Here is a 20,911-nt window from a genome sequence, read left to right as displayed (position 1 = left end):
CTATTGGAGTTTTGTTGCATCATATCTCATGGTATTGTTGGGACTCGTGATGGTTCTCTTTGTTAACCCTCGGTGGAGAGGGATATGGTTCTATTTTGTTCATCTTTGTTGCTCTTATTTGTTCTAACTTTGTTCCATTCTAAATGGCTATGAACACGGTATTTTCTTTTTTTTCTTTTTAGATGAATTTGTTTTAAATAAAGTTTCAAATAATACAAATCATTAAATAACACTATGGATCTCACAAATATTGTGTCAATTTCATCCGGCCTATACAAAACTTTAATTTATTTAAGCTCCATAACACATTTGCTTTGATATACACTCATCACAAGCTGTGTAAGCTGAGTATCATTCAAAAAGAAAGATTAGCGTAAATGAAGGTAAAAATACTCCGTCGTTGACCATTGTCCATAAATCATATTTTAAATCTATATACCATGTGTCTAGCTTATGTCTTTGGAAGGTTATAGACTAAATTCTCTATTCGGTCCGCTAATCTCTAAGCTCATCTAAATCACAAGAGTCTCATTCAATGTTTAAATAGTCTAGCTCATCTAACAAGCACCACACTAGCATGTGACCTTGTAATCATTCTAATTCTGGTACGAACTTGATTTCAATTAATCAAAATAATTCACTACTTATCATTCTTTAGAGCAGCCTCTATATTGTACAATAATCACGAGGAATCGATTCCTTATATCTGTCAACTACTATAATTTATTGTTGTGTATAAAATATGATTTAGAATACATATCTTTTGGCTTTGAGATTACAAAAAGACTGGGAAGAATTTAAAAAATAAAACATCTAGTATTTAAAATATAATTTTTAAGTTTAGATACATAAAGGAACAAAATTCAAAATGACGGTCACAAAAATTGATGCAAAATGGTATAATAGGCTCTTAGCCTTAAGCTTTACTCTCTATGGCACCTCCTTTATATTTGCTCCCATGACCAATACTTAGTTGTTATCTGAAAAATATGTAAACAGTAGAGCGAGTATAAAACTTAGCAAGTAGACTACTTGTAAGCTCTTAACCGTGTACTTGTAAGCTCTTAACCGTGTTCATGATGTATGTTAGGGTATCATACTCAAGTCCCAGGCATGTCATGGTTTTTTTTTTTTTTTTTTCTAAGGATCTTGGTCCTTGGGTTTTAGCCATCGGTTTTGGGTCCTTAAGCATAATTCTTGTTTTAAGGACTTTGGTCCTAAGGTTTTGAATTCGTGGACGTAGGCATGTGTTCTTATGTTTTGGGTTCTTAGCTCTTTATTTGTATGTCCTTGGCCCTTGAGCGAGTTCAAGGAGAGTGGATTCCATTGGGTTGTCCACTTCTACTCCATACACAATATATGGAAATAGACCTAGCCTTAAAACACTATCTTTGAAGACACCCAAAGTAGGTTAAAAGTAACTCAAAGGATCTAAGAAAAGGAATCAAGGCATTCAAGCAAGAATAAAAGTCTTAAGCAACTCATTTCAATACCCTACAAAATAATTTTAGGGATTTAAGGCCTTTGAAGAATGATTAGAAAGGAAAAAGTGAGCGTAAAGGACAAAATGACATTTTTCTAATTTTTATGGATCTTTCTGGACTTTTAAGGTGCTCACCAAAGGGAAAAGTGGAGTTATTTTTTAATTTCAAGGAACTTTCCAGATTAAATGGTTTTTATTAGTGATTTACAAGTTTTTTTAGTTGGCCATTTTACATATACAGTTGTTCTCTTGTTCGAAAGATGAGTGAGATCAAGGAAATTCTCTCTAATACTCTAATTCTATTGTAAGAAACTTGAAGAGTTAGGAATAATTCTTCTTGAGTTTTGTTAATAGAAATTACCAAACGATTATGGAAATAATCACTATGCATGTCCTTCCAAAGAGAGCTTGAATTAAAAGAAGCTAAAATCCACCACAAATTTCAACAACTTATAAATTTCATCTCTTATAGCCCGATCCTTCTTCTTTATCATTGGTTTTCTGGTTGCTATTTGTTTTTCAACAGCAACACAGATTTGAATGATATTAAAAACTCACTTAATTTCCAGAAATAAAAGTAACTAAAAAAATAGGTTCTCTATCGAATCAATCATTTACTTATTACTTATTACGTACTACTTGTGATAGTGTATACTTGCACTTATTCTTGTGAATTTTATACCATTTTATTATGTACCTTCACAAGCTATCAAATTTTTTGAGTCGTTGCCAGGAAACCTAATTTAGTTACTTTATTGATTTGAAGATTAGAGTGAGTTTGAGAAGAAAACAAAAACCATAATAAGCTGAATTTTCGAGTGTTGAATTTATTTCTACTGAATTTTCTACTACTGAATTTTCTACTACAAAATTGGGTGTATGAACCCACCTACGGGTTTGAAATTTATTTTGGATCTTAAAATATAGACAACCTTTAGGCGAGGGTTGAGGGAGCCGAGGTTGAGAATGACATAACAAAATATACATCAAGAAAACTTTAGAGTCCAAATGAATCAAAAGTTTGAAAATACAGTAGTGATGGCTAATTTAGAGAGAATCACTACTAATGCTATTCATTTAGTAGATGGCAGAGGAAGAGCAATCAGAGTATATGCGAGCTATGTAAGAGCTAAATTTGTGCATTATTAGACCGAAAATGCATGCTACTACTTTTGAGCTAAATCTCGTGATGTTTCAAATGCTGCAAACATTGGGCAATTTCATGGACTACCGTGAGAAGATTCTTACCTACAGTCAAAGTCATTTTTAGTAATTAGTGACTCATTATGATTCCAAGGAGTGGATAGAATCGTGGTTAGACTGGTCTTATTCCCTTATTGTTTGAGGGTTGGTGCTAAATTATGGTTGAATACTTGAGCACCGGGAGAAATTGATTCTAGAATAGTCTAGCAAAAAATTTTTTGATCAAGTATTTCCCACGCACTAGAAATGCATGGTTCAAAAAATGAAATTGTTTAGTTTCAATGGTTTGAAGATGAAACACTAAGTAAAGCTTGGGAAAGACTTAAGGAGATGCTTAGAAAGTGTCTAATCATAAACTACCTCATTGTTTCCAAATGGAGATTTTCTAAAATAGATGGAATATTGCTACTAAACAAGTGGTGGATGATTGATATTTTGTCAAGGACGTACAATGAATGTTATGAGATCCTAGAAAGAATAGCATCTAACAATTGTCAATAAGCTAACGTTAGAAGCAATCCAGGAAAGAAGACCCGAGGAGTACTTGAAGTTGATGTTTTCACCTCTATCAATGCTCAATTTGCTTTTGTGACAATTCTACAAAATCTAGCATTAGGACAAGACTCAATGACTAAAACACTGGTTCAAACTGTTGTTGTAATGACCCAAACAACAACAGAATCTTGTGTATATTATGAACAACACACTTTTGATCAATGTCCAAGTAATTCATCCTCAATTTTTTATGTGAGAAATCATGCTAGTCAAGGCAACCAGAAAAGTAACCCTTCTCAAACACTTATAACTCAAGGTGGAGAAACCATCTAAACTTCTCATGGAAGGGACAAAGTTCATACAATCAACAAATGTCACATAAAACAAACTACCCTCCAAGTTTTGGACTACAAAATCAAATGACATATGGTCCTCAATAAGCCAATACCCAAGAGAAAGGAACTAACCGAGCTCAGCACGTACCAGGAACATCTCTTGAGAGCATAATGAAAGAATATATGACAAAAAAAATGATGTTGTGATGTAGACTCAACAAGCATCCTTGCAAAATTTGGAAGTTTAGTTGGGTAAATTAGCAACTGAGTTACGTGGGAGGTGAAATTAAAGAACACAGTGACAATCACTCACGAGAGACAGTTGATACACAACAAAGAAAAGAGGAAAATACTGGACAAAAGGAGCCGAGCAAAACAATCTCCTAAAATGTAAGCAGCAGACAGTAGTGAAGAAGAGAGCAACACATGCATGTCACCACCTTCTTTTCCCCAAGGAATAAAAAGAAAGAAAGAGGAAGCCCATTTCGAGAAGTTCATGGATATTCTGAAGGAAATTCATATAAACATAGCACTCGTGGAGGCTTTGAGAAAATGCCAAATTATGTGAAATTCATGAAGGATGTGCTCACTAATAGAAGGAAGTTTGAAGAATTCAAGGTGGTGACACTAAAGGAAGAGTGTAGTGCAATTATGAAAATAAGATCTCATTAAAGGAAAAAGACACAGGCTCGTTTCCTATTCCTCTATCCATTCGAGGAAAGGAGTTAGGTAGAGCATTATGTGACTTAGGGAAAAGCATCAACTTAATGCCTCTATCCATTTACAAGAAGTTAGGGATCGATAAGGTTAGATCAACTACAGTCACCATCCAACTAGCTGATAGGTCCATCACTTATTTAGAAGGAAAGATTGACATTTTAATTGAAGTAGGTTAATTCATATTTCCAGTAAATTTTATTATTTTAGACTATGAAGCAGACCATGATGTACCAATTATCATGGAGAGACCATTTTTAAAGATCAGTAGAACAATAGTAGATGTTTACAAGAGAACCATAACATTAAGAATGGGTAACTATAAAGTAGAATTTAATATCAATAACATTTTGAAATATCCAATAGAGGCAAGAGGAATGTTCTGCAGTCTACGAGCTCGCCCAACACATGTGTTGGTGCAAAACCCCAAGAAATTATAACGTCGTTCAAAATTATGCGTACTCGTAAGATATCTCAAAGAGACGAAAGGTGGTCTGTTTTATGACCCTCATGAAAATAGAGTGTTTGTATCAACAAACGCTACATTCTTAGAGGAAGGCCACATAAGAAATCATCAACCTCACAGCAAACTAGTATTGAGTGAGATTTCTGAATAAGCTACTAATAAAACAACAAGAGTTGTTGATCAAGCTGGTTCTTCAACAAGAGTTGTTGATGAAGCTGGCACTTCTGGTCAATCACATCCTTCTCAAGAGTTGACAATGCCTTGACGTAGTGGGAGGGTTATAACTCAACCCAATCGTTATTTGGGTTTGGCAGAAACACAGGTCGTCGTACCTGATGATGGCGTTGAGGATCCATTGACCTATAAACAGGTAATGAACGATGAAGATAGAGATCAGTGGATCAAAGCCATGAATCTTGAAATGGAGTCTATGTCCTTCAATTCAATATGGGAACTTGTAGATCAACCAGATGGGATAAAACCTATTGATTGCAAATGGATCTACAAGAGGAAACGAGACCAAACTGGTAAGGTACAGATCTTTAAAGCTCGACTTGTAGCAAATGATTATACCCAAAGAGAAGGGGTGGGCTATGAAGAAACCCTCTCTCCTGTTGTTATGCTTAAATCGATTAGAATACTCTTGTCCATTGCCACATTTTATGATTATGAAATTTTGCATATGGATGTTAAGACTGCCTTTCTAAACGACAATCTTAGGGAGAGTATCTATATGACTCAACCAGAGGGGTTCATTGAACAGGATCACTAGCAAAAGGTTTGCAAGCTTAAAAGATCCATTTATGGGTTGAAACAAGCATCTCGATCTTGGAATATAAGGTTTGATACTGCGATCAAATCTTATGGGTTTAAACAGAATGTTGACGAACCTTGTGTTTACAAGAAGATAGTCAACTCTACAGTAGTTTTTCTAGTGTTGTACATTGATGATATCCTACTCATAGGGAATGATGTGGGATTTCTGACTAACATTAAGCATTGGATAGCGACACAACTCCAAATGAAAGATTTGGGAGAGGCTTAGTTTGTTCCTGGATCCAAATTGTTTGAAATCGCAAGAAAAAGACACTAGCATTGTCTCAGGCATCGTACATCGACAAAATATTGGTTCGGTATAAGATGCAGGACTCCAAGAAAGGATTATTACCTTTCAGGTACGGAGTTCATTTGTCGAATGAACAAATTCCCAAGACACCTCAACAAGTTGAGAATATGAGACATATTCCCTATGCATCAGCAGTCGGTAGTCTGATGTATGCCATGTTGTGTACCCGACTCGACATATGCTATGCTGTGGAAATTGTCAGCAGATATCTGTCAAATCTGGGACATGCTCATTGGACTACCGTTCAAAATATCCTCAAGTATCTTAAGAGAACGAGGATATGCTAATGTATGGCGCTAAGGATCTGATCCTTGCAGGATACACTGATTCAGACTTTTAAACCGATATCGATTCGAGGAAATCGGCATCGGGATCTGTTTTCACTTTAAACAGAGGGGCAATAATATGGAGAAACATAAAGCAAGGTTGCATTGCTGATTCCACCATGGAGGCTGAGTATGTTGCTGTTTGTGAAGCAACGAAAGAATCTGTATGGCTTAGGAAATTCTTATCTGAATTGGAAGTTGTTCTAAATATACATCTGCCTATCACTCTTTAATGTGATAATAGTGGAGCAGTTGCAAATTCTAAAGAACCAAGAAGCCATAAGCGAGGAAAACATATTGAGCGCAAATATCATCTCATAAGGGAGATTGTGCAACGAGGAGATGTGATTGTCACACAAATAGCTTCAAGCACAACATTGTTGATCTAGTTACAAAACCCCTCACGGCTAAAGTGTTTGAAGGGCACCTAGTGAGTCTAGGACTACGAGTTATGTAATCTAAGGCAAGTGGGAGAAAATGCATGGGTACGTGATGCCGTAATTTATTGTCTTTATGTCTCTCTCTGCTCAACATTATAAAACCCCACTAGAGTTTTAGTCCAAGTGGGAGCTTGTTGGGTTTATGTCCTAAAACTCATAGTTTGTAAACAAAAACATATTCTATTTTCAATAAAGTTATTATTGATGTTTATTAGTAAAAATTGTTATTGAATAAAGTGAATTTTGCGATCATTAATCTAAATCCAATAACCTAAGAATAATCTGGCTATAGTATGATTACTTGAACTATATGTAGAGACATAAGAGTGGATCAAATTCAAGTATATAGTCAAAATGATCTATAGTACAGAGATAAGGCTGAGTACATTATCGTGGGGACACTATGGATGTGGCCCACTTTTGTATCTAATATAAACAATGTGATCACTAAATTGTACATGCGAAGACATATGAGTGGGGGCATCCTATGCAATGAGTATTGCATAAGATCGGACCATGAAGAAAATCACTCTCACTTTATAATGTCGTTTACTGTTGAGACTGATTTTTTCACTCGATAACCTAGGTAACTCGACCTTAATCCTGAGCTAACTATGAACTTCTATTTATTTAGAATTATTCTTAGATTTGCATGGGTGAGAGTGGCCCGAGTTCGCCGACTCAATAAACCTCCCATTCATAGGGTAAGACTGGGTGAATAGTTGGGGACATAGAGTGCAAGATAAAATTCACTCCTACCACTCCTACCCGCTTTTAGAGATAGTAGAGAGGTTGTTCCCTTAAAGACTGACTCCAGGTCTTGAACAAGGGGCCCCACCCTCTCATTGGCACGAGAGGGATTCGGTTTGGTGGTTGGACCACAAACCAATTGTTTATTAGAGGATCAGTGAGACTTAAGGAACAAGAAGTAACTTTAGGGGTAAAAACAGTAAATTGACCCAGCTCTGGTTACGAACAACCTATGAAGGATCAACTTACTAATCATGGTTATATCAAATGGACAGAAATATATCCATAGTGAGGGAAGTGCAACTACTAGGCTATAGTGGAGTGTTCGAGTAGTTAACGAATGTTGGTTAAAAGGTTAATGAGTTTAGCCAGTTAATCTCGAATCGTTGAAACCCATGATCTGTAGGTCCATTAGGTCCCCTTGCTAGCTCATATCGAACTAAACCTTAGAACAGTGTGACGAGTGAGTTTGAAGTGTTCGAACTCAAATTAGGGAATATACGCTAAATATATACGATATATTTAACCGCATTATGATTTAATTACGAATTAAACAAAATGAGAGAATTGGTGATATTTAAATAAGATTTAAATATTTTAATTATGAATAGGGATTCATAATCCATATGTGCCAAAATTGATTGGGATTGGCATTTGATTTAATGTTAAATATTAATTGAATTGTTTAATTAATCATTTAATATTATTTTGATTTGAAATTAATTGTTGAATTAAAATAGAGAAAGTCATTATGTTGACTTCACTTAATGGAAAAATACATGTTTGAGTTAGTTGAATATTGAGTGTCAATATATGGTTTAACCAAACTTGCATGTTTGCCACATAATCCCACAAATTTGAGTGAAATTTTGAGTGTTAAAATTTGGTAATCTCAAATTTGCATCAGCATGCAAATATCACTCTATAAATAGAGTGATCAAGGTACATGTGAAGTCTTCTGGTAAAAACCTTGAGAAAAACCCTCACAAACTCTCTCTTCACATATACTAAATCCCTTTCAAGTTTAGTCACTCACCAGATTCCACAATCTCATTCTAACGTTGGAGAATAGTAAGGAAGACACTAGTGGTGGTTCGAAACCAGTTCGTGAGGAAAAAAGAATCTGAACTACAAAAGGTTAGTACTCAGACTCCTTGAGTTTTAATGCTTATGAACATGCTAGCTAATTTACAATAGTTTTAATGCTTTTGCACGTGTTATAGTAACACCCTCATTACAATTGGCAACTGCCCCTGCTCGCACGCTCATGCCCATCGCGTTCCTTCTCCCCGACTTGTTCGCTCTAGCCTCATCGACCATTCCGAGCATGTGCGTGCACCCACCGTCACCTCAATCACGCCCGCCGCTCGTTTCGAGCACGTGCGTGCACCCAACATCGCCTCTATCATGCTGCCCTGCATGCGTTAAATGCAATTTGTGCGGATAGAATGTCGGGTGTGATCATACCAGCACTAATGCATCGGATTCTATCAAAACTCCGCAGTTAAGCGTGCTTGGGCAGAGTAGTACTAAGTTGGGTGACCACTTGGGAAATTCTCGTGTTGCACCTCTTTTTTTAAGCGATCATATAGCACTAATGCACCGGATCCCATCAAAACTCCACAGTTAAGCTTGCTTTGGCGAGAGTAGTACTAATTTGGGTGACCACTTGGGAAGTCTCCTTGTGTTGCACCCCTTTTTTTTTATTTCTTTTACTCGTTATTTCAATTTCTCCCCGCTCTTTTCTTCCTTTCTTTATAAATGGTAACCGCCACCGCTCGCACGCTCACGCCTATCGCGTTCCTTCTCCCTAACGTGTCCGCATGAGCCTGCCACGGTCGCCTCAATCATGTCCGCCGCCCATTTCGAGCACCCACCGTCACCTCGATCATGTCAAGGCTTGGACAAGATTTGGATCTTGTTCTTGTATTTTGATTCTCGACCTTGTTTACTGTGTTTGAAGGTGAAGGAGAATTAATGGTAAGTCTTTCTTGACGATTTAAGGAAGAAAAAGAGAAATTCAAGCGAAAACAAAGAAGTTCCCAGAGAAGGGACGGAAAGAGGCAATGGAATTGTGAGACCGATAGGGTTTGGTGTTGTTTTGATTTGCTAAGATCAGCTGGCCGGTCATCCACGATAAGGAAAAGTTAATAGAGCTTGTCCGTCACAGCACATGCGATGTCCTTCCCTACTGACGTTTGAAAAAACCACTCTCTTTTCTTTTTTGTTCCTTCCCCCGACTCTCTTGGAACGTTCATTCCTTGTAATCAAAATCCTACATCTAAACCTTGTTCTTGCTACTTACGGACTCTAACTCCTACAAGTTGAACTCGCTCGCAGGTAGGGAGAATTGGTTCACATTCATTCTCAACTAACCAACAAAGTGACTAGTGGTGGGACATAACATTACCGGTCTTAGGATTTTTTTTTTTTTTTTTGACAAAAGCGGAAAACTGGTAAAAGAAGAAGATGTTCTGTTTTCACGGATCCAATTGACACATTGGCAAGATCATGACTATTTAAGCGATTATTAGCTCAGACACTATTCTATTTATAGTTGTTGATCTATAGGGTAATTAGCCTAAAAATAGCATGTCTGACTGATGGAGAGAAGTAAGTAGGCAAGTCTGGGACTTTCAAATAAGAACTTCTTTGTCAAGCCGTCATCTTGGATTTTTTTTCGGTATGCCGGGAAAAGTGTCTCACCTTTTCTACATTCATTCTTAGACAAATTTCCTCGGGTCTCTATAAAACAGAATGAAAAGTCAGGGTAGAAGCACAAAAGGAGAGAGGCAAAGTCGAAAGGGAGGAATCAGTCTAGTGCTAGTACTTAGTGAAACTTCTTTATCTACATTTTTTAGTGGTTTCTTTGGAAAGAAAGACAAAAGAAAATAGAGGTAAGGAAACCGTCAACCGGAAAGATAAAGCACATTCTCTTATATACGACTATTCTTTTTACTTTTTTACTTTTCCTCCTGTTGTTGCAAAAATCAAAGTCCCTTTTGCCGCATTTTTCTTTTTAGAGGTCTAGCCCATGCAGTCTTTCATTTGTAGCTGAAGGGGACAGACTTGTCGGCAACCAACTAAACAATTCAAGTCAAGCTAGACAAGTTCTCTTAGATCTTCTCTTTTGGTTACTCTCATACGGGAGGAAACTATTGAAATTATACTTGATTCGGAATAGACAAGATTCAGCCTGAAAAAGTCTCATGCCAAACATCGATGCAAAGGTTAGATTGAACCACCTCTATCTCCAAACCACTGCAGGACCTCGCAAAGAGAGAACGTATTTTTTTCTCTGACTTTCTCTCTCATTCCCGGAGCGAAGAAAGCGGGCCTTGCCCCAGCTACCGCTATCCTTGGGGGAGACACGTGGGTGAGACAATAGAAGAAGTACGAGTTGTGGAGAAGATCATGAGATCTTTACACTCAAGATTTGACTACATTTCTGTGGCAACCCGCATGTGTTAAATGCAATTTGTGTGCATTGCATGTCGGGTGCAATCATATCAGAACTCCGCAGTTAAGCGTACTTGGGCGAGAATAGTACCAAGTTGGCTGACCACTTGGGAAGTCCTCGTATTGCACCCCTTTTTTTTTTTTTACTCGTTATTTCAATTTCTCCCCGCTCTTTTCTTCCTTTCTTTACAAATGGCAACCGCCCCGCTCACACGCTCAAGCCCATCGCGTTCCTTCTCCTCGACGTGTCTGCGGGGGCCCCACCGGCCGTTTTGAGCACGTGCGTGCACCCACCATCGCCTCGATCACACCCGCCACCTGTTCCAAGCACGTGCATGCACCCACAATTGCCTCGATCATGCCGCCTCGCATGCGTTAAATGCAATTTGTGCGCATTGCATGTTGAGTGCAATCATACCAGCACTAATGCACTGGATCCCATCAAAACTCTGCAGTCAAGCATGCTTGGGCGAGAGTAGTACTAAGTTTGGTGACCACTTGGGTAGTCCTCATTTTGTACTTCTCTTTTTATTTCTTTTACTCGTTATTTCAATTTCTCCCCGCTCTTTTCTTCCTTTCTTTACAAATGGCAACCGCCTCTGCTCGTACGCGCACGCCCATCGCGTTTCTTCCTTTCTTTTTAATCCAATGAGGTTTGGCAAATGTAATAATGTACCCAAAAATTATTAATTTGCAACGATACTTTAGTGAGTTAAAGCAACTGTTACCGAGGGGCAGTCAATCACTCTTTCACTAAACCAAGACATTCTTGACTTAAACACTAATCCTAGAATAACTCTTATTCCTTTAATGTTTTAGTTATCGCCACTTTGGTGAAGAATAAACTAACTCTTAGTAATTCTTCGTAAGTGTGACCCGCCATTTTCAGACCTCAGAGATCGGCCCCAACAATGATATCGAATGAATAAGCCAAAGTTGGGAATGGACCTAAGAAATCCTATCCATTTCTGGAGTTTGCATTATTTCGACTCCCATGTTACAACCTTCCGAATGGGTAGTTGCTCTAGGGCAACATGCAGGTGGAACATGGAATCTCACGGTGCAACCTAGTGGTAGAGACCATAGGACGTGTTGATATACTTCCTTCTCCCACTTACTATAAATACTTTCTCTATTCACCTTATTACTTACTCATGCAAATACCTTCCGACTGGAGGCCGCTCCCAGGGTGACACGAGGCCGAGCATGAATCTCACAATGTGAATTTTTCAGAGAGCGTGAAAAGAAAACGATGTATCTCATATACCTTTTTCCTCCCACTAAGTATTTTAGATGGTTGAGTATACTCATTACTTAGGTATATTTCTGCTAATTAAATATAATCTAAGTCTAGGTGATTTTTCCAAGTATAACATTTATACTAGATTTTTAGCTATGATGTCTAGGTGAATTTTCATTTCTTTAGAAAAAAAAAATCCTTACATCATTAACGCATGCTCATAAAATTAGGCTAACTAAGCTCAAGTGTTGACCCGATCTCCAGGTAGCAGGTGTTCCATAAACCGTCGACTTAAGTACCTCCAGCCTTAGACAAGATAATACCAGGTGAGCTTTCTTGTAACCGCAGTTTTACAAGATATCGACCTATTTTAACTATTAAAATTGATCGCGCTTGGTTGTTAACCCTAAGTGAGCATGCATTTATCTTTGTTATAGATTTTAACGTCTATCTCATTTTATGAAGTTAAAAATAACCTATAACATGCATCTAACATGCTTTATATAACTATTATATAATCATCCATTACATGTAATAATATAACAATTTATATGTATCACTCATGGAACCCTATAACATGCATACTATACATTATAACACTTATAACATAATTGTAATGCATGAAACATGCTTAGCGTATGGTGGGATTTTAAATCTATATGGCATATTTTATGCGTATACATTTTCTATTTAATTAAAACATACATTCACAATGCATAATTAATTAAACACGCTAAAGTTGATTGGTTTTGGCATTTTAAAGCAAGCAATTAACTAAATTATTACATTAATAATTAAAAATAACTTGAACCGTTTTTGAGGATTACGAACCAGTCGAACAAACCCATCAAAACGTTGAACCGGACCCCAACCGGCAGAAAAACACCCAAATCGCCTCTTCCATCTTCTTTTTTGATTCAACTTGCTTTTGTTTTCATTATTGATCAATTACAACCTAAAATGGACTCTAATGACTCCATAAAAATTACATACATTCTTCACTCATTAAAGGCCATATAGATTAGACCAATTACAATAATTGTATCAAATGGAAGCATAAAAAAAATGTCAAAACCATAAACATTACTTTAGCAACCACAAAACTTCATTCATGAAATGGAAACCACCATACTCAAATTAATGTAAATAAAGTGCCTAAAACTTGCTATGGTGTTAATATAACACATGCGGAAGCAATTTGGATATTAGGCACTCTAAGTCCATCAATTATAATAAATTAGCTAGCAAGTTCAAAAGCATTAAAATTCAATGAGTTTGAATACTAACCTTTTGTAGTTTAAATTCTTTTTTCCTCACGAATTGCTTTCGAACCACCACTAGTGTCTTCCCTACTATTCTCCCGCCTTAAAACGGGATTGAGGAATCCAGTGAGTGACTAAATTTGAAAGGAATTTAGTATATGTAAAGAGAGTTTTGAGAGAATTTCTCAAAGTTTTTCAAGAAGACTATCATGTACCTTGATCACTCTATTTATAGAGTGATATTTGCATGTTCATGCAAATTTGAGATTATCAAATTTTGACACTCAAAATTTCACTAAAATTTGTGGGATTATGTGGCAAGCATGCAAGTTGGAATTGACTAAATTTTAACCCTCAAAATTCCACTAACTCAAATATGGATTTTTCCATTAAGTGAAGTAACATTTTGACTTTCTCTATTTTAATCCCACGATTCATTTAAATAATTAATTTCAAATTAAAATAATATTAAATGATTAATTAAACAATTTAATTAATATTTAACATTAAATTAAATGTCAATCCCAATTAATTCCAAGCATATTGATTATGAGTCCCTATTAATAATTAAATATATAAATCTTATTTAAATATTTCCAATTCTCTCCTTTTGTTTAATTCGTAATTAAATCAAAATGCATTTAATTATATCGTATATATTTAGCGCATATTTCCTAGTTGGAGTTCGAACACTTCAAACTCACTCGTCACACTGTTCTAAGGTTTAGTCTGATATGAGCTAGCAAGGGGACCTAAGGACCTACAGATCATGGGATTTAACGATCCGAGATTAACCGGCTAAACTCATTAACCTTTTAGCCAACATTCGTTAACTACTAGGACACTCCACTATAGCCTAGTAGTTGCACTCCCCTCACTATAGATATATTTATGTCCTTTTGATATAACCATAATTAGTAAGTCGATCCTTCACAGGTTGTTCGTAACCAGAGCTGAGTCATTTTACCGTTTTTACCCCTAAAGTTACTTCTTGTTCCTTAAGTCCCACTAATCCTCTAATGAACAATTGGTTTGTGGTCCAACCACCAAACCAATTCCCTCTCGGGCCAATGAGAGGGTGGGGTCCCTTGTTCAAGACCTGGAGTCAGTACTTAAGGGAACAACCTCTCTACATCCCTTAAAGCAGGTAGAAGTGAATTCTGTCTTGCACCTTATGTCCTCAGCTATTCACCTAGTCTTACCTTGAAATGAGAGGCTTATTGAGTCGGCAAACTCGAGCCACTTTCACCCATGCAAATCTAAGGAGTTCATAGTTAGTTCAGGATTAAGGTCGAGTTACCTAGGTCATCGAGTGAAAAAAATAGACTCAATAGTAAACGACATTATAAAGTAAGAGTGATTTTCTTTATGGTCCGATCTTATGCAATATTCATTGCATAGGACACCCCCACTCACATGTCTCCACCTATACAATTTGGTGATCACATTGTTTATATCAAATACAAAAGTGGGCCGCATCCATAGTGTCCCTAGGATAAGGTTCTCGGCCTTATCCCTGTACTATAGATCATTTTGACTATATACTTGAACTTGATCCACTCTTATGTCTCTACATATAGTTCAAGCAATCATATTGTAGCCAAAGTATTCTTAGTTTATTGGATTTAGATTAATGATCGTAAAATTCACTTTATTCAATAACAATCTTTACTGAATAAACATCGATAATAACTTTATTGAATTTACGAACTATGAGTTTTAAGACATAAAATCAACAAAAATACCGCAGGTAAGCGTGTTTGGGGAGTAGTACTAAGTTGGATGACCACTTGAGAAGTCCTTGTATTGTACCCCTTTTATTGGGTGACCACTTTAGAAGTCCTTGAGTTGTACTTTTTTTTTTCTTTCTTTCATAGGATTCAAGAAACCTAGAAAATTGTGGGGTAGATCCTCGAGAAGATGAGTTCCTTTTCCTTTTTCTTTTTATTTAAAATAATAGTAATAATAATGACCACGAGTCAAAAATTTAAATTTCTTTGTGTTTCATTTTTTTCTTAATAATAATAATAATAATAATAATATAGTATTTTGAATTTTTTTATTATTATAACAATTATTTTTAAAAAACAATTAGCATCATGGGTGTCCTATGCACTATTTTTTTTTTCAATTTTTAAATTCAAATATTCTAATTATAATATATAATATAGTTTTGTTTTTAATTTTAAAAACAACCAAAATCTCCGTAGACTATTATTCTTTCAAATCTCACAGGTTAGGATTCGATTGGTTTATAATGTTAACTCTGTCATTTATATCCGTCATATTTTTACATCCAATTTTTGAGAGGTTCCATTTTTACTTGATGCACACCGACCAAACTCTCATAAACACATTTTTTATTAAGAATCTTTTTGCCTACGCTCTTAACTCACGTACATTCCCGAAAAAGAATCAATATAAAACTAGTAATTTTATTCTGTTTTCATCATAACTATTATGTCATTTAGGAACAACTTCAAATAAAGGAATAGATATCTTAATTATTAAGCCACATTACTTTATCTTCCTACAATTTGAAGGTTCCACGCCTCACTTTTTTATTGTACTTTAATAAATTTTATACTAATCTTTATTGTTGATTTGAATTTAATTTTTATCCAATTTGGTAAAATAATAATAATATTAATAATAATTTCAATAGAAGAAAAAACATATTTTCATATTTTCAAAATTGTGAAGAGAAGACTAATAGAGGAGATTAACCATAAATTAAATATGGGACCCAAATTTAAAAATGATTAAAAGTAGATATAAGAAAAGAAAAATAAAAGGAGGACAAAAGTAGAATATTTTGGATTAAAATGGACTCTTTCTCCCAGATATATATATATATATATATATTAAAAAATGATTTTAATGGAAATTGAGATTTATTAAAGGTGACTAATCCAGTTTGGAAAGCAAGTGTACCATGCCAAACACGTGGCAGAAGGAGACGTACAGTTGGGCCTCCGTTTCCAAATCAATAACCAACTTCACTCCTCACATCAATCCCGTAAACCTCCAAAAATCGATGCCCACCTCCACCGCCATCTCCCCTCCCCTGCTTCTCTCTTCATCATATTCTCATTCTCATCCAATTATTCATCATCGATTATGATTTCGACCTTCGATTCCTGCAGCGCCCTCCCCGGGAAGCTCCCTTCCGGACCTTCATCTCTCCTCACCAATCCCTTTCACCTCCGAGAATTTCGTATATTTCGACGCCGGAGACTCAAGCATTGCCGTCATGCCCACCGTCGCACCGCCTTCACTGTCCGAAGCCAGTCGAACCCCTTCGAGAGCCTTTTCCATAGCTTGGTTTCCCAAGTTACCTCCGTCAATTCCTTGGAGCTAATTGCTCCAGCGCTCGGATTCTCTTCTGGCGTTGCACTTTACCTGTCTAATGTCGTCTCTCCCAAAAATTCCGCAGTGTCGAATATTGGCGAATGGATTTTGTTGTCCAGCCCCACGCCGTTTAATAGATTTGTATTTCTTCGCTGTCCGTCCATTGATTTCTCTGGAAGTGACACAAACCTTGTAGAGGATGTGAGTGATAAACTGATGAAGGAGGATAGGCACTTCGTGAGGCTCCACAGCGGGAGAATTAAGGCCACTACTGGCGATGATGCTTTAGAAGACAAATTGACGTACCAAAGATTGTGTCTAAGCACCGAAGATGGTGGGGTAATTTCATTGGATTGGCCGTCTAATTTGAACTTGAGGGAAGAGCACGGTTTGGACACCACCTTATTGTTAGTTCCCGGAACGCCAGAAGGGAGCATGAATAGGAATGTGCGGTTGTGTGTGATTGAGGCTCTTGCGCGAGGCCTCTTTCCAATAGTCATGAATCCTAGGGGCTGTGCTGGTTCACCTCTAACCACTGCACGGTACGGCCACTGCCTTGTAACTTCTTTACTTCACTTCACTTCATAGATATGTCGGCTGCTAGAAGGGAACGCCTAATACCCTCTGCTTTGATTGGTTTTGTTATTGCATTAGTGCTTTTATTAATATTTCGGTTGCTGGGTTTTGCCACTTTAAGCCAGTTTATGTGATTATTTCTGTAGCATTAGCTAGGTGTTTCTGATTTGTGTTATAATTGGTGTCTAATGGGAAATCATGTAGCCGGTGCTAATGAAGCTTGGGGCTTTTCATGCGGGATTGTTTGATCTTTATTTGATAGTGGTTACTTGTACGGAGGGAATAGAAACTTAACAATATCTGGAAGTTGAGTCAAGGGAGCTAAAGCGAGAAAACAGAAACTTCAACCATCAAATCTAATAGGAAACTACATATGGGGCATCTAGCTTTCTGCTTGAATTTAATGAACCCTAGTTGAATGATTGGGGAGCTACCTCCACTGAAAATGACCCTGAAAAATCTATATTGGCATATTAGAAAAGTCAGGGAAGCAACTTTTTGAATGATAATGACACTTGGTGTGGTTTCTCTATTTTGGATCAAAGTTGAAACTGTATCTACGTACATAGAGTAACAGAAGATTTTCTAATTACAGCTAGAGGCTGATTGGATATAATAAGTGGGTATGGAAACTTCAACATATTCACGGCATTCTGCATGCATTCTATATCTGGCATATCCCTCCTTGTTTATAGTTGAGCCCACCAGCTCCATGGCATTTTTCATTATTTTTCCAGAATTTTTTAATTCTCTGACTTCAGGGAGCGGTTAGGGAATTTGACCAGATTCTCATCCTAATTGGGAGACAGTCATCCTATCCTTCAATGGTACTTTTAAGTGAAGCACGGTAGAGAAATATTCTTCTTATCCATTGAGTGATGAGAAGGACTCAATTAATACAAGAAGATTCTTAATCATATGTGTTGGAATTAGCCATCAATCTTAACCTATGTGGAAAGGAATAATAACACAATATACAAGAAAAGAATCTAAATTAATCCTCTATTTACAGCTGAATGATTTAGCTTGATTTTCTACACTCCCCTCTAGCTGAATGGTATATGCTAGTCATCTCAAGCTTGGAAATTATTCCACCAAGGTTGGTTCGATGCAAATCCATAGTTAATATGTTAGCAGCTTGATGTCTGGAAAGCACATATCTCAAATTGATTGTATTTGTTGCAATCGTATCATTGATGAAGTGATGATCTACCTCGACATGCTTTATTGGATTATGATGTATTGGATTTCTTGCAATGACTATGGTAGATTGATGTTCACACAGTACTTCTATAGTACCTTGAATCTTAACCTTGAGCTGAGTGAGAAGGTGTTTTAACCAATTTTCTTCACAAATTCCATGGATCGAAATTTAGATTTAGAATTGCTTTGGGCTACAATTTGCTGCTTCTTCTTGCACCAAGTTACTAAATTTCTTCATACATAAGATCAATATCCAAATGTTGACTTACGATCAACAGGGGATCCAACCCAGTTTGCATTAGTGTAAACTTCCAGAGACCAAGTCATGGTCTTCCTAAACATGAGGCCCTTTCCAGGACCATATTTGAGATTTCTCAATAGTGTATACCTAGCTTCTGTAGCTTCCTTAGAAGGTTTGTTAAGAAATTGACTTGCCACACCAGCAACAAAGCTAATGTCTGGTTGGATATGAGTCAAATATATTAGTTTTCAACTAGGCGTTGATTACCTGCCTTGATCAGTTGTTTCATCTTTGCGAACAAGTATGAGGTGAAAAATGAGCACCTGTGTATTTGAAAAGTTGAAAAATTGCACACCTGAGAAGTTGACTCTTCTTTTTTTTTTTTTTTAATTGAGAAATAAATTAGAGAATAGACAGTTAAGATAGGCAAAGTTGGGATGACCTAGCCGATAGTGCAACATAATGACAAGGCTATTTTTATTTAAATGGTTAAAAGACTTAGAAACATGCATAAACTCATGATTAGATTGAACTGCAAGCTTACTACATTCCTTTATTTGTGGAGGACTCATTGCTTTGAGTAGATACAACCCGACACATAACTCAACATTGCCTCAACATTGCCAATCATCTTCCCCAATGCCAACTCCTGAAAAATACAAGAGTTTGCGAGGAATTTAGTCTCACAATTCAAGTCCTTATTCATCTTACTCACAGGCTACTGATTATACTCCAATTTTGGCACAAATAAGACTGATTCAAAAGTTATGAAGCTTGAAATTTGAATACTTCCAATCCAAGTTACTTTAGCAGGTATACCATCAGCAATTTGAATGGAAAGATTGCTCGTATAAAGAGAAAAAGGATCTATCACCCATCATATGATCTAATGCTCTAGAGTCCGCTATCCTTCAGATGGGTGATTTGTTTTATTCAATAGTTGCTGAACTACTTTGATGGGTGATTTGTTTTATTCAATAATTGAGTCAAATCATGGTTGTCCTTTGCACTGTCGACTCTCACCAAATGATTGAGAGTTTTTCCAGGCAGCACGAGCTATTGGATCATGGACGATCTAGTTGGGAAATGAGAGCAGATTCATTTTTTAGTAGAAGTATGTTCGGTTGGTCCCAAGATTACTTGCTTTCTACTTTCTTCCCTACGACTTCAACAAAATCTTTTCAAAGACTAGGTCATGGCTTAGTACCAAGGATTCGACCATGATTGAGATCCATAAGGAACTTGAAAATTCTTTTTGTCTCCACTTTTTTGAAAGAGAGCACCATCACCTGAACGTTTTCATTTATAAGTTTCAAATAAGTCCAACTGTTGCCACTAGCGAGATAAAGTGTAGTAAGTTGTAGAAGATAAGTCACCTTATTTTAGATCTTGAAGAATTATTTTACTAATTTGAGGAAGTGTTGATTGAAATTCCAAATCTCTTTGTAAGTTGAAAATAGGAGAAATTTCTTCCCGATCTCAGCAGTCTTGGAGTTGATTAACCAACTCAGAACTTGATTGATTTCAGCCCTCCAAATGCAAAATATTGGATGTTTAGGTTTGGGTGAAGTTGCTTTACCTGTGAAGATGAGCTTATGCATTATCTTCTTTATTGGGTATTCTTTCATCCTTAAAGATTGGTTCTTCAAATGATAACTGTGTATGGGCATTGTGCCTTCTTGTGTACTTTTGATAAAGTCTTTGACCAGACATTGTCAAAGGATGTCTTTTAGGTGTTAAGGAAAAACTAAAAGTCACAAAGAAAATTAACATTATTAAATGGCAGTCTTAACACCTCCTAAGTTTTGCAAAGGAAAATGCTGTTCTTTGTTCTTATGCTCTCAGTTTGTTCTCATTATGGCAAATATGGGAATTTTCAAAACCATTTTTTTTGGCTGTCCATATTCCTTCAATTGCTGGTTCAAGCTTCTTTTCCTCCAAAAAGGTTTCATGGGTGTTTTACTCAAATATGAGGGATAATTTGCAGCAGCTTCTTTTGGGGTTTCAATGTCTTCAAAATCTCATATTTTATGGACTAGTGCGAATAAGACTATTGTTTCAGAATTATGGATGGAGAGGAGATGGAGAATTTTCTAAAACAAGCAACTTCCTTGGTTCGACCATTTTGAATCAGCTTGGTTGAAATCTTCTTCTTAGTGTGCTCTTTCAAGTTCTTTTGTAGTGTTTGGGCCGAAGATGATAGTTTTTTTTTTTTTTTTTTTTTTTTTTTTTTTTTTT

The 20,911-nt window shown here is 36.5% G+C and overlaps 1 protein-coding gene, 1 non-coding gene and 2 pseudogenes across 4 annotated transcripts in view; all 4 read left to right on the top strand.

The window, feature by feature from the left end:
* Nucleotides 1–8,794: 8,794 nt before the first annotated feature.
* LOC111439788 lies at nucleotides 8,795–8,912 on the top strand. The gene has a single exon (XR_002709867.1). It is a non-coding gene; the product is annotated as a 5S ribosomal RNA (ribosomal RNA).
* Nucleotides 8,913–8,917: 5 nt separating this feature from the next.
* Nucleotides 8,918–9,037, top strand: LOC111439790 (annotated as a pseudogene).
* A 2,167-nt stretch (nucleotides 9,038–11,204) lies between these two features.
* Nucleotides 11,205–11,323, top strand: LOC111439789 (annotated as a pseudogene).
* Nucleotides 11,324–16,314: 4,991 nt separating this feature from the next.
* Nucleotides 16,315–20,911, top strand: part of LOC111439764 — a 23,933-nt gene continuing 19,336 nt past the window's right edge. Inside the window, exon 1 of one of the 3 annotated variants that reach the window (XM_023077287.1) lies at nucleotides 16,315–17,195. In XM_023077287.1, coding sequence (XP_022933055.1) covers nucleotides 16,423–17,195 — 773 coding nt within the window. In that variant the 5' untranslated portion in view covers nucleotides 16,315–16,422. The remainder of the gene's footprint in view (nucleotides 17,196–20,911) is intronic. The other 2 variants (XM_023077286.1, XM_023077288.1) reach the window with 2 other exon arrangements.

The sequence above is a fragment of the Cucurbita moschata genome, unplaced genomic scaffold (assembly GCF_002738365.1).
Source record: "Cucurbita moschata cultivar Rifu unplaced genomic scaffold, Cmos_1.0 Cmo_Scf00106, whole genome shotgun sequence".
Taxonomy (NCBI): Eukaryota; Viridiplantae; Streptophyta; class Magnoliopsida; order Cucurbitales; family Cucurbitaceae; genus Cucurbita; species Cucurbita moschata.
This window is presented reverse-complemented; position numbering and strand designations above follow the sequence as displayed.